Source organism: Magnolia sinica, chromosome 2 (assembly GCF_029962835.1).
Source record: "Magnolia sinica isolate HGM2019 chromosome 2, MsV1, whole genome shotgun sequence".
Classification (NCBI taxonomy): Eukaryota; Viridiplantae; Streptophyta; class Magnoliopsida; order Magnoliales; family Magnoliaceae; genus Magnolia; species Magnolia sinica.
Window position 1 is genome coordinate 133,921,521 of NC_080574.1, and position 13,922 is coordinate 133,935,442.

Consider the following 13,922-nt stretch of genomic DNA (forward strand, 5'->3'; position numbering starts at 1 on the left):
AGGGGTTCACGTTATCTGGTAAAGGGTCAAACACCAGACAGCTGGGATCTTCCAATCTGAGACTTCTCTTAGAACGTGGTCCATCCCCTTGTTGTTATCGTCTATTCGTGCATGTTATGAAAGAAAACTAATTAAAAACGTGTATAGATAAATAACCTTAAAAAAATGAAAATTTATAGATTCTGATTTTCGTTGTCTTTGTTTGTTCAGGTCCTATTAGGCCATCACTATAGGTTACTTTCGCTAGCCAAGGGTGGCCATGTGGATCATCCATTTTGCCATTGCCCAAAAATTAGCCGGATCCAAGGCTCAAGTGGACCACACTACAAAAAGTAGCAGTGATAATGACACTCACTGTTGAAACCTTCCTAAGGCCCACCATGATGGTTAAGGTTAATTGCCATCTAGCCTGTTGATAAAGCCATGCAGACGAACAAGAAAGAAAAAGAAATAAAATAAAATAAATATCAGCTTGATCCAAAACGTATGTTGCTCTTAGAAAGATTTTAAGCTGTGGATGTTTAATCCCCACGGTGTACTCCACTTGATCTTTGGAACTGTTTCATTTTTAGGCTTACCTTAAAATGATATGGCAAGATGGATGAACGGTGTGCATGAAACCCATACATCAGGATCACCCCTCAAAGCCTTTGTCCGTTCCTTGCTAGAGACAGGTGGGGTAATACCCAATCTACGTCCTCTTATGGGGTAGCCCACCTGAGTGTTAAATCAACCTGATTTTTAGTATCATGGAACGTTGGTATATCCGATAAGGGTAGATTTCTTGCACGTTGAGTCTTTTTCCCACGTTAGATAATATCACTCCAGTAGGCACCTATATGAGGCCACTACACGCCAACGCAGCATGTTGGATCCTAGCCCCTCCTCGGTAGGGTGCTATATGAGGAAGCATGCTGAGTACCCTGCTGAGTAATCTATTGGGCTAACTATGGATGAATGTGTCTTGTCCACACTCTCTATACCTTTTTTTTCAGATCATTATAGGGCATGAGCTCAAAATTAAAGCATATCCAGAGCTCAAGTAGACTAATGTTTATTCATTATCCAACCTATTCACAAGGCCACATAGAAATGAAGGGAAAACACAGATATCAGTTTCTCTAAAACTTATGTGGTCCCCGAGGAGTTTTCAATGCCGTATCATGCTGTAAGATGGACAGGTAAAACACATACATACACCACAGTGGGCCCCACAGTTTACTCGGTCCAATGTAGCATACTAGGGCACAGATTGGGTACTACCCCCACCGGGACCTAGCTAGAGAGGGATTGATGTGTCAGGGGCTCTGTAGGGCTCACCATGATTTGCATTATCTCAAAAAGAAGGCAGATCGAAGGCTCAAGTGGACCGCACCACATGAAGTAGCTGGGATTTAAATCCTACCATTGAAAACTTTCTAGGGCCACAGCATTTTTGGATCAAGCTGATATTTGTCTTTTTCCTTCATAGAGGTCTAGGTGACCTTACGTACAGGTTGGATGGCAAATAAACATCATGGTGGACCCTAGGAAGCTTTCAACCGTGAGAGTTCAATCCATGTGGTGTGGTCCAGTTAAGCCTTTGGCGTACCTCCTTTTTGAGCTCATGCCCCAAAATGATTTGTTAAAATAGATGGACAGCATGGATAAAGCATATATATCACGGTAGACCCTACAAAGCCGATGACATAATGGTCCATCTCTACCTAGGTCCTGGTGGGGTTAGATCCAATCTGAGCCCAGCAAACTGAGTTAGTATATTTCCTTGTGAGGATAATACCCAATCTGCGCCCAGCATACTGAGTGAGTTAGTACGCAACAGGCTTCCACTATATGACAATGCCCTGCCCCACTGAGATTTGGGCTACTCGTTAGGGGTCAGGAGCCATGAACCAAAAACTGAGATTTGGACTGCTCTACTTATCAATTCGTAGCTGCCCACTTCTTTTTCTGTCTTGAATTTGGATTGTTGTACTTCTTAATTTCTAATCGCCCATTTTTCTTTATTTAAGTTTGGCCTGCCTAATTAAAGGATTAACACTACTTTTTTTATCCATGGCATGTTAACAGTTTACCCTACCTGGTGCCAAAAAATATCAGGTTGATCCAAAACTCAGGTGGGCCACGCCAAACAAGACAGCGTAGAATCATGTCTAAAAACATCCAAAATCACATAGGGGAGGCCCACCTGCAACATGGAGACAATCTCTAAAAAAACACATCATGGTGGTGCCCACATTACAACTGGAGTGTAATACATCCATTCAAGGGGGACCCATCCACAAACAAATAGCCTCTCCAATCCCTCAACTTACTGCTCAGACGGACTTGGTATTATAGCCTCCAAGCAATCCTGTACGATGTAAATTGGTAGCTGTAGCTAGGGGTGTACACGAACCGAGCTAGCTTGATTAGCTCGACTCGACTCGAAAAAGCTCGATTCAAAGCTGAGTTCAAGCCAAGTCGAGCTGATTTTTTGAGCTCGAAAATGAGTTCAAATCGAACTCGGATGGAACCAGTTTGGTGACTCGGTTACTTTGATATTGATGTTGCTCGGATGGAACCAGTTTGGTGACTCGGTTACTTTGATATTGATGTTGCTCACCAAGTGTTTGATGAAATGACTCAAAGAAGTGTGCCTGGTGGCAAGGAAGGTATGTATATGAAATCAACACCCTTTTTTTCTTGATTTTTATGTTGCTTAGAAGGTGTTTGATAAAATACCTGTAAAACCATTATGCTATCTCAAATATAGTGAGATTTTGAAGGTGCAGTCCAGGTGTTTGTAAAAATGCCTCAATGACGAACTCGGCGATCTTGGCTCAAACTCAGCCCGAGCTGCTGACCAAACTGAGCCGACCTGGCCAGTCAGGCTCGAGGACCGAGCCAAGCTGAGTTCGAGCTGAGGTCAGCCACTGGCCAAGCCGAGTCGAGCTGAGGCCAGCTCAACTCGGTTCGACTCGATGTACACCCATAGCTGTAGCATCCGTATAGGTTCATCTTCCAGCACAAAACCTATTGGATTAAAAGCACGGCCAATCGTATCAACGAGCTGGATTGCCAAACTGTGGGCCCTACTTGCACAGAATCCTGCACATCCGACAAACTCTGATGCCTCCAATGGGGAATCTATTGAGAAAAACACACCTCTTTTGCATAACAGAAAATAGAGGGACGGAGGGAGAAACATAGCCCTCTCAATGGCAAGAAAGATGACGGAATGATGAAACACCATGCAATCTCTCTTTGAGCGCATGCATTTAAAATGGAAAAAAGAAAAAAGAAAAAGAAACATCCATACAGAGTTACAGTTAAGAGCGTTAATGATGGGGTGGCAAAGACCGATCCATGGTCATGCCCGTCATCACCGGTGCCGTTGTGCTCGGCAGACCCTGAGATAAAACTGCCCGTCCATCTTCTGCTGCTTCCAGGCCAGCGTCATCATTGCCTCCACCAGCATTCTCCATTCGGATCGTGCGTAGCAGGCCCTGCAACCTCAACAGGTAGCTCTGGCCTGCCGGCTGCGTGTGCACGTAGCGTGTGGCCGTCAAAACACTAGCAGAGGGCCGCCCAGAGTCAGCGTGAAGGTTGGAGAGGGCGCTGAGGTCGAGGTTGGGGAAGACGGAGCAGCGGCAACGGGGGCACTTCACGTTCAGCCGGAGCCACTCGTCAATGCACTCCACATGGAAATTGTGGGCACAAGGGAGCCCCCGAACCTGCACATGCTCAAACAGGACCCATTCTCAATTTTCTAAAATAAACAAATCTCAAAGTTGTCAGGATTCATGATAAAAACATCAGCCCAAGTTTGATGCTGGCTGATTTTAAAATGATAGGAGGGATGTTCTTGTGTTTTGATTGTAGACAACTTTACTATCCAATCAGTGCATATGCATGCTGCTCCACATCATCCGATTGGTGGGTGACTTCTTCGGTGGGCCATGGCAGATGACACATTGTTCCTACAAGACATGCCTTACTGCCCAGCTAACAATAACCTGTGTGCTGACAGCACAGTGTGCCATAAAGGCCATCATGTAAAGGTAATGGTAGCAACCATTACACGTTATGGGGCTGTAATGGCCGTATCAGCCGTTATGGAAACAAAAATTACCCGTAACCGTCATTAATAGCCCATTACATTCCTTGTAAAGGCCATAACAGTCTCGTAATGGTCTATTACAGGGCAGATATAAGTTTTTTGAGTTTTTTTTTTTTTTCAACGTTACAGGGAAAATTCCTTGTAAAGGCCATAACAGTCTCGTAATGGTCTATTACGGGGCAGATATAAGTTTTTTGAGTTTTTTTTTTTTTTCAACGTTACAGGGAAAATACGGGTTTTATAATTATTTTTTTTCTCAATAAAAAAAGAGACCGTAATGGCCATTACGGGGGCCCTAACAGCCATTATAACCCGTATCGTAAAGGTAATGATGGTGGCCATTACAGCCACCATTACCGTTATAGAATACCTCAGCTGACAATGAACAGAAGTGATGGACATCAACCCAAATAAAAAGTCCGCTGAGTGGACGCTTAAGATTGGTCTAACCACTTTCAATATATTCCCGTTACTTTATAATTATAAAAAAAAAAAAAAGAAGATTGGTCTAACCACTGCAATTTTGGTATATCCATCCCAGGGGTGGCACGTCAATCAGGAGGTCTGGATCAATTGCAAGTGCACCAATCAGAACAGCAGAGACTGGTTTATACAGCAAGTTCATTGAATTGTTCATACGCTTGACTCAAAACTCAGCTGAGTCAACTCGACGAGATTCCAAGACGAGTCACCAAGAAACTCGCTGGCGAGCTTGACTCAGTTATGAATCAGCACAACTCAAGTCAATCGCTGAGCAATTGCTTGTTGGTGTAAAAGTAAGTTGCAGATGGTGAAATTTGAATCCACCACCTCAGCTTCACAAGCCGAGAGCTCTTGCCATCACATGCTTCTTTCATTTGCGAAGAAACATGCCTTCTTTTTTTCTTTTTTCTTTTATTGAAAGGAAGAAACATGCCAATTATTGTACTCGTAAACATCTAACATTACTCAAATCTACTTATAAATTTATTTATTAGATATCAAGTTGAGTCAAGTCTTTGAGTCAACCCAACCCAGCTTGACATCAAGTCAAGTCCTTTTTGAGTTTTCGAACTATGGTTCTTACGCAGGATCAATCCTATATGGTTTATGCACAGGATCAATCCTTGTGCATAGTCAAGACTCCTTTTTATCAATTCTGTTTGGCTAATGTTATTGTTTTTAAGGATCGGTTTGGCTAATGTTACGATCTCCTGACACCCAAAATGGGTCCAACATCTGTGACAAGTTTATGATTATCATGATCAGGGAAATGCATGCTCCACCAGTTACAACTATAAAACTGGTCCATGTATACCCATTGGCTGAAGCAATGTGGGCTCTCCAACTGAAAACTGTGGACCCAGAGTTCAGCACTCCATCTAAGGGAATCATTGGACTGAGTGACTAACCAAACCTCATAAAAGGCCAAACCCAGGCTGTATCTAGCTATCATTGAATAAAATCTAGTCCATCTAAATCGTACCTCGTTCCCAACGCGGAACTCTTCAAGACAGATGGGGCACTCGCTACAATCAGTCGGGACAGCCTTTAATCTGAACTTGGGTAGTTCTTGAATGAGTGCCTCCACAGCTTCTCTCTGCATGAACAGGATACCTCAAAACCATCAAGCAGCAAAAGAGCAAAGGGATGGGAAAGAAATAAGTAAAAGACACGCACATGCACACGCATTGCCTCCTATTTCAGTGAATCCCAGATGTTTCTGTGATTCTTTCCTTTTGTGAGAAAATGCTTATAATGATCAGTGCTTCATGCCAGGGAAGTTCCATGAATCGCAGCACCCACCATACACGACAAAAGTGTATGGTTATGCGGACCATTGACCCAGTCCTCGTGGGCTAGCACATGAACAGGCCATTGCCTAAATTTCAAGGCAAATGATCCTGGCCGTCCATTTTTTGCGGTTGTCCATTTTTCTGGTTGAACATAGACCATTGCTCTTCTTTTCTTTTTCTTTTTCCTCAACTTTGAGATAACATTGATTTTTAGATGTGATGAGTCATCCATGCAGTTGTATATATACTGTTACATAATCATCAACTCATGCCCACATATAATTCACAAAACATATCTAGATAAAACAGCATTTACATTATACCTTCCTTTTTTTAAAAGACGCACATCAATGCCATATAAAGAGTATGCAAAAAACAAGTAGACAACGAAAAGATATATTGCTGGTTCAGCCTTAGGGCTGTCATTCTGTCAATGGGCAGGGCCTAGGGTTGTCTTAGGCCTGGAACTGTTTGAGCCTGGCAGTCAGGCAGGGCCTATTCAAGATTCTGTATTTTCTAGGTCGACGCCCAGCCCATTGACAGCCCTAAACAGCCCTGTAGATGTGCCATTATTAAAAGACGTGGAGTCCCCTTGTAACCCAAATTGAAATAACAATAAAAGATAGCAACAGAACACCTTTTCTACCCAATAAGAATTACCTGTGTCGCAGTTAAGTAAAGCCCCGGATGGTATGCACCAGCATCTTGACCCATCCCTCTCAGCTCCTGACCAGCAGCTTCAAATGCCCAATCTGGTACTCGGACTATGTCAACCAGAACCTAGGTTGAGTAGGATCAGCATTTTAAAGAAAACCATTTTCAGTAATAAAATTTTAAGTAGATGCAAAGGGATTACATCCTAAGATCATTCAACACCAAAAAAACTTTAATATGATTCACACGTGGAGATTTGCAAAGAACAGATGACGGCAAAGTAGAGAAAACTGCTCACAAACTCAAACTTTGATGATAGCATGATTCATAATCTAGGACATAAAGAAACATTTTGAGAAGACAAGGTGAGAGCATAATTGGAAGGAATATAGGACTCGGTCTATCTCTTTCTGGTTGCTTTGATGGTTCACATCCCTTAGACAAGTTAGCAACCTCTAATAGTCAGTAATATGCACTCATGTACTATCAATTCAAAAGAAAGAACCAGCACTTCAGAAAACCAACCAGAGAAATTATAACACTTACTCCATATTCCGATATTGGAATTCCTTGCTGAGCACGTAGTAAATGCGCTTGCCTCCGTGTTAACCACTACAGAGTTTATGGCAGAAATCAGGACCGCAAGGAAGAATATATTTGATATGTAAACAAATAAAGAGATAACCAATTATGAAGAGTACATCCACAAGAGGACAATGAGGCATATAAAAACTTTAAATTCAAGATGAGAAAGAAAGGCTTTAAAATTAAGAACAAAATTGCGCTCAATCATCCATACCGAATAAATGATTGATTAAATAAAAAGACCATTGAGATGACAGGAATCTAATTCTAGAAAAGCTCTGCCTTTGAATATGGTTTGCAGGTTAATGGTTGTATTCATAAATGACAATGAGGACAGTTCAAGCCGGTAGCTCAATGGTAGACAGGGTGCGTTTCAACATTGAGTTCTCAAATCTCAGGTTCGATCCAGCAAGCTATCATCAATTATTTATTGGAGTTTGTCCTTTGTAACTTCTAAATTGTCCCCAGCAAGCTTGTCAAGCATCACATGCTAGAGACAATAACTGTTTGCAAACCTCTCTTTCTGGATAAATGTGCAATAGTTACATAAAGTGTAGTGTTAACCATGACCTGTGTTGGCATGTGAGTGGTGTTTGCAAAACATATATCTGTTGGCTACTGTTATTCCATGCGACCAACTACTTGAGCATGCCCTTTCCAGTTGTAGTGCGATGGTGGTACATCTACGTGCTTCACGGCAACAACTCAGGCCCATCTTCATTACATGGTATAAGGGAACTCATCTGCTTTTAGTGAATTTTCCTTCGCAGGTAGCAAGCAGGCTACGGCTGCCCTAAGGTATAGCCTGGAGACTGACCAAGTTGGCATGTGAGTTGTGTTGTCAATCATGTACTGCTGAGTTCCCTGAAATTTCAAGCAGTCAACTACTTTCCCATGCCCCATCATGTCTGGGGGTGTTTTGTGCTTTGCAGTTTTCCTAGCAACTAACCATCCATGACCCTACATTGCTTGCACATCCTTTGGGGCATTAAAGTAATAGTTGGGCTAGGGATCAATACTCTGGTTGGAACTGTGATGGCGTGTGAGTGGTGTCAATGTGAGACTGTCACGGTCAGCTCCAGGAGCTCAGGTAAAAGAGGAAGTTTGATGTCCAGTGGGTAGCCAATGATAAGAATTTGCCAATCAACTATTTCAAGACCAATGCCAAACTGTTGAGAGAAAGGCTACGATGATGATGGGTTCAAGCCTGTAGTTCAAATGCTAGACGAGGTGCATTGCAACATTGAGGTCTGATTCGAACCCAGCTTAACTATTTAAAAAGAAAAGTCTAGGATGATAATGATGACGATGAAACACACATGCATGTGCATGCATGCATGTATGACCACCTGAACAACCTCGAGAAACTGGCTACAACTCATAGGTAGAATACCACCAACCCAGTCTCAAAAATGAAAGTCAGTTGATATCTTATGGGTATAAAGCCTCAAATAACTTGCACTTTAGACTTTTTATGGTCTCATTGTTATATGAATGTTTCCTACTCATTCTAGTGACTATTGATCTTTTCTTTTTCCTTAATTTAAAATCTGCACATGTATCAGTATCTACATGTATTTTGCTTATTATATAATTACTTGATATAAGTACGCAACATCATAGAGCAAATTTGCAGTTTAGTTGGGATATTTTGGGCATTCCACATCCTCATGCATGCTTCCATGAAAATGTTAAAGACCGCATAAATAGTCATGCATATCTGTTTCGTGAAAGTTAAGGTTATATCAGCCATCTATACATGTTTCTGTTGAGACAACAGATGCACCCTATCGATTATTTCCCATTAATAGAATGAATTCGATATTCTTTCCCAATTTTCACCCACAAAAGTTGTCTTTATTGGTGATTACTAGAAAACATTGAAAGGATACATGATGCTTTCCAACTAACATTAATAACCATTTCTCCTCACATTACTGAGCATCAGATAAAACATCGTTTTGAAGTTCAATTTATTAAGATGTGACTTCCTTCACAAAAAAGAACTACAAACCTTGCGGATTGACATACAAGCAATGCATATGAGTCCACAATAGCTGAAAAGCAACCAAATAAGGAAACCCCATTTTTGACCTTCCTCGGGCAACTGCAAAAATTTAAACATAATGCATTCGTTAGATGAAGTTTGTTTGTAAATTATAATGTCTATTAAACGAAACTTATCCTCAAAGAACCAAAGACCAAAAAAAAAGTAAGAAAGAAAGATAAAAGAAACTTACACAGCTTCTTGCACTTGTGAACCATAGTGTACCAATCACAGTCCAAGCCCATAAGAATGGATAAAGCAGCAGAGAAAGAATTGAAAGAACCACAATTCTTCCACAGAAACGAGCATAACGTTGCTGCCACCCCAGATCCCTAGAAGAACATAAAATAAATAATGAAAGAAAAAGAAAATTAATTGTGTTTTTGAGGCATAACAGCCTACAACTGTAGAAAAGTACCCAAAAAAAAAAAACTGTCCATTTCTATGGAAAGGAGAGTTAGTCATAAGCACCATCTAAACACCCTTGCAGCCACTGAATCATTTTAGAAGAAGCTTATGATAAGAATATTAATATCTGTCCACTTCTATTTCACTGGTAATCAACAAGACACCCATTGAGGCCAAAGACTGTTTTGTCTCAACTGATCGATCAAAGAGGAAATGCCTGATTGTGAAATATTCAATATAGAATTTTCCTCAGACAATTTAACCAGAATTCAAGGAACTTTCTGTCAACTTGACACGTGGTCACCTAAAAGTAGTGTTTTAAAACCTGGACCAGATGGTCAGACCAGTAGGACAATCAGCCACTGCAACCGTTAAAAACCTCGCTAAATTAAGGTGGTCATTTGTTTACACGCAAGCGCATGCACATGCATGCAGTTCACACCAGGTAGAATTCAAAGTCAAAACCTCTGCTTTAAAACAGACACCACAACTACTATGGAAGATGGGTAGTCTTTGTTAATTCGTTTATTTTAGTTAATTAACTGAACTTGATTTACGGTTTGAAACAGATTGGAACAGGTCTGACCAATTTGACTGGAGGTTGGGACGAACTGCCTAAAAAATCAGATCGAGGTCCGGTCCAAGGTTTTAAAACGCTTGCAAAAGGAAACCTGAAAACATGCACAAACTCAAATTGTGTCAATAAGGGGGGGATTCAACAAATAGATTGGCAAAATAGAAATGGTAAATCCCATACTTACCTACCCCCAAAAAAATTGGTAAAGCTAACCCAAAAAATCCGGTCATGGCTATGGTGATGGTGGTCGTGGTCGTGGTTGTGGGTTTCAACACCCTCCATAACAATCATCTCCATGCCACTTTCAAAGGATTTCATACTTCAGAAGGGATGAACAGTCCCTACTCCCTAGGATTAGAGCTAGAGATGTTTCATGGCTGAACAATTAATATCCCAAAATTATAGCATAAACAAATCTTGCACATGGAACCAACCACTAGAGAAGTGAGTATAATCTAACATCATCAAAAAAACAAGAACTTTGCGCCTCTCTCAATGAGTTTGAAAACATAATCCACCTACTCACACTCTAAAGACAAACTAGAGCAATAAAGGAACTTTAACAGTCTCAAAAATAATTTGATTGGTTTAGATTCTTTTAGAGTAACCATTGACCAATTAAGAGCTATGAACATCGACTTTCAGACAAGACAGATACAAGCATCCTTGGCAATCTTGGCCATGAATAGATGTTATTCACAATGGGTTTTCCCCATGTTACAGCAAAGTTGATTGTTTCATACGCTTCATCAACATAAGCCGCACTTCCACTGAACTCACAAATTGTATACCAACTAATATGTGGATCTTCCTGCACACTCCAATCACGAATGAAGCTGTGGATGATCCTTTCAACAACTAGACAAGTGCAGTATAGCTTAACTCAAATTGACACCAAACAAAAGCATAAAGCTTCAAACATCATTGGCAAGGAATGGTCCCAAACCATTGCTGAGAAAACATTGAAAGATGTACCCAAGAAAAATCAGACAGTTTCCACCATTGTCATTTTTTTTATTTTTATGGTTTCTTGATGGTTTGATTGGGCTTGTTGTTTCCACCATTGTCATAGATTTATTCAATTGTCTAGAAACTACCAAGTCAAGGAGCACCCTCAAGGTTGGACCAAAATGAAATAACACAGTTTGGCTAGTTTATAAGCACTGAGTCAACTAAATTTGTGGAAACATAATAGATCAACCATTTCAGCTAAATGAAGATTTGACTCGGCCTATGATTTGTCAGTTCACTTGATGGGTCAAAGTTCAACAGAATTTGAACACAAATTTGCAAGCTTGTCTTAATCAACATGTAAAAGTTTCCATTCTTTAAAAGTATGTGATGAAGAAAGAGACTTTTTGTCATACTCATAAATTGCACTAAAATTCATTACAACATTACAATGATGCAAAATCCCTGTACAAACAACATATTCAGAGTCCTTACAAGCCCATTCCTGCAGCCAGGCCATTGTCTATGAACATCAGTAGCCGAAAAACAAAGACAGTTGTATAGTCAACCTAACACAAGATGAAGACACAACAATAGGTCATGATTAAGCTCCCTTTCAAGAAATCCAGGCAAAGAATGTACTTGAAGTTTATCAACTATGTGAGACTCACCACGATCCATATATGCAAAGGATATGTACAAAGATGATACCGCTTCCAATTGATTGAAACAATGATTCTGAGAATCAAACCGTCAAAGAAACCCAAAGACATAACCTTCAAACTCGAAAGAATCACTTGATACTCTGATGAGGAATGAAATGCATGCACAGAGACAATGAACACATTGCTTACATATACCTAAGTAAAACCAAATCGCCCTATATTGCTGGCCCAGTGTAGTTGCAACCCAAAAAATTGCACCAAACGGATGATCCTAACAACCAGTTGGGTGACCATCACATGGACAGTCATTAAAAAAAAAAAAAAAACAAGAAATCCAAATTTGATAATCATCCACTAATCAACCAAATATTAGGAGAATGTCTGGAATCCAATTTTTGGATACCTCGTGTGGACCCAATGTTTTGAAAAACTATGGATCGAGGTATATGTGTGGCTGTGTGCATGCCATGTACAGTGGCCATGTTCATGCATATGGATTGCCATGCTCTGCCAGAGTATGCAATAACTTCTCTGAAAGTTAACAACCTGCCATCAGGTAGTCTGACCCAGAATGGAGAAAAATCAACAATTTCCATAGCATTAAAATTTTTTAAAAAAAAAAGAGTAAAAACTCAGATATTGGAATCTTGAAAGTAGCAAAATCACAATCCCTATCCAGAGCCGAAGTCACTCAATTTGAAAACTGCCTGTTCGGCAGACACCTGACAATGAGTTCATCTCATTTTAGTTAATTGTAATTATGTATGAGGGATAATATTTCTTTTTGGCAAAATAATCTTGATAAATGATAACTAACCATCATAATCTCTTACAATTAACTTAAATGTGTCTGCGAAACAGGTCCTAAGGAAATTGCACTTCATATGAGTCTTCACGCATTTTCTTCTCAGCTAATGGTGTGTTTGGGTGCTTTGAAAATGTGGTGGTCGGGCAGAACTGATCCCCGCCCAAAACTAATGCCCCATTCATCTCACATCCAGCATGAAATGAGCCGCGCATCAATTTCAGGCAGAAAAAAAAAAAAAAAACGGAAAGACGATCCCACTTTCAATGCCGCCCAAAAGACCGTGCGATTTCAATCGTTCCACTGGAAACGTCATTTATACAGACGTCCAAACGCACCCAAAACTACTCTTTAAAAAAATCAATTCATTGAATATAAACAAAGAAAATCCAGTGGGGAAAAAAAGATCCAAACGCGCCCCCACAAAAAAAAAAAAAACTAATGCATGACAAAAAGGATACACGCTCGTCGCAAGCATCGACAGAAAGAATCCGTCATACCTGCAAAAACAAAAAATTCAAAAAAGAATAAACAAATAAAACCACGGTTCTCAGAAAAAACTCCAGACAGATAATTTCTTGCAACAGTTTTCGATTCCAGCAAAAGATTTCAAAAGACAGACCAACAGAGAGAGAGAGAGAGAGAGAGATCGAAGTCCGACCACTTGAAATCGACGCCTCTGATTGCCATTACAGAAGAACTTCTTCATCTAAAACCCTAGAAATCTCTTCAAGAAAACGTCACCCCTACTTTCACCAGCGATTGGACAAAAAGCTCACAGAAAAAAGGAATGCGAATGTTAAAAGATTGCATCGAAAAAGAGGGAAAAGATCCGAAGTAAAATGCTGGGGAACTGTCTTCTGCTGATAGAGACGGCGACGGAAAAGCAAACGGCCGTTTTTGGGCTATTTACAATATGTTTAAATGGTGGAGCAAAGAGCAGCGATCAGATACAGCGGTTGTATCGTAACCTTTAATACATCCAGACATTTCCACAAAGTTGTTATATATTTATGATATCCAATCCGTTCAATACATGGAAAATACACTATTATCATGTACTAAAGAATAAATCCGATATACAGATATATCCGACATAACACCAATATAAATGCATAGGTGAAATCTGTGACTTGATTTTTTTTGTGGCCCACTTATTAAGTGGATCAGATATTTTTTCATCCATATAATTATAATAATATTTATAATCATTTTTTACAGATGTGATATTCTTTATATTCTTTATGTCAGCAGAAATATATGGATGCATCGTAACTTATGGTACATCCGCTGTATTTGATCATTTCCCTGGAAAGAATGCGGAGAGAAATACTTTGATACTGTGGCAGGGTG

At 40.2% G+C, this 13,922-nt stretch overlaps 1 protein-coding gene across 1 annotated transcript; it reads right to left on the bottom strand.

Moving 5' to 3' along the window:
- Positions 1-3,221: 3,221 nt before the first annotated feature.
- LOC131237735 (E3 ubiquitin-protein ligase SIS3-like) lies at positions 3,222-13,460 on the bottom strand. The gene is made up of 10 exons (XM_058235681.1): positions 13,231-13,460; positions 13,031-13,069; positions 11,771-11,837; positions 11,595-11,668; positions 9,357-9,495; positions 9,131-9,223; positions 7,078-7,143; positions 6,538-6,657; positions 5,568-5,681; positions 3,222-3,716 (listed from the first exon to the last, which is right to left on the bottom strand). Exons 1-10 carry the CDS (start codon positions 13,257-13,259, stop codon positions 3,321-3,323), a joined length of 1,137 nt encoding a protein of 378 aa, XP_058091664.1. The 5' UTR covers positions 13,260-13,460; the 3' UTR covers positions 3,222-3,320.
- Positions 13,461-13,922: the final 462 nt, after the last annotated feature.

Coding starts and splice junctions, on each gene's coding strand:
- LOC131237735 (XM_058235681.1), bottom strand. CDS start 13,259: ATGGCAATCAGAGGCGTCGATTTCAAGTG. Junction 6,658..7,077: donor TTCCAATATCGGAATATGGA/GTAAGTGTTATA, acceptor TACTCAACCTAG/GTTCTGGTTGACATAGTCCG. Junction 3,717..5,567: donor AGTTCCGCGTTGGGAACGAG/GTACGATTTAGA, acceptor GAGCATGTGCAG/GTTCGGGGGCTCCCTTGTGC.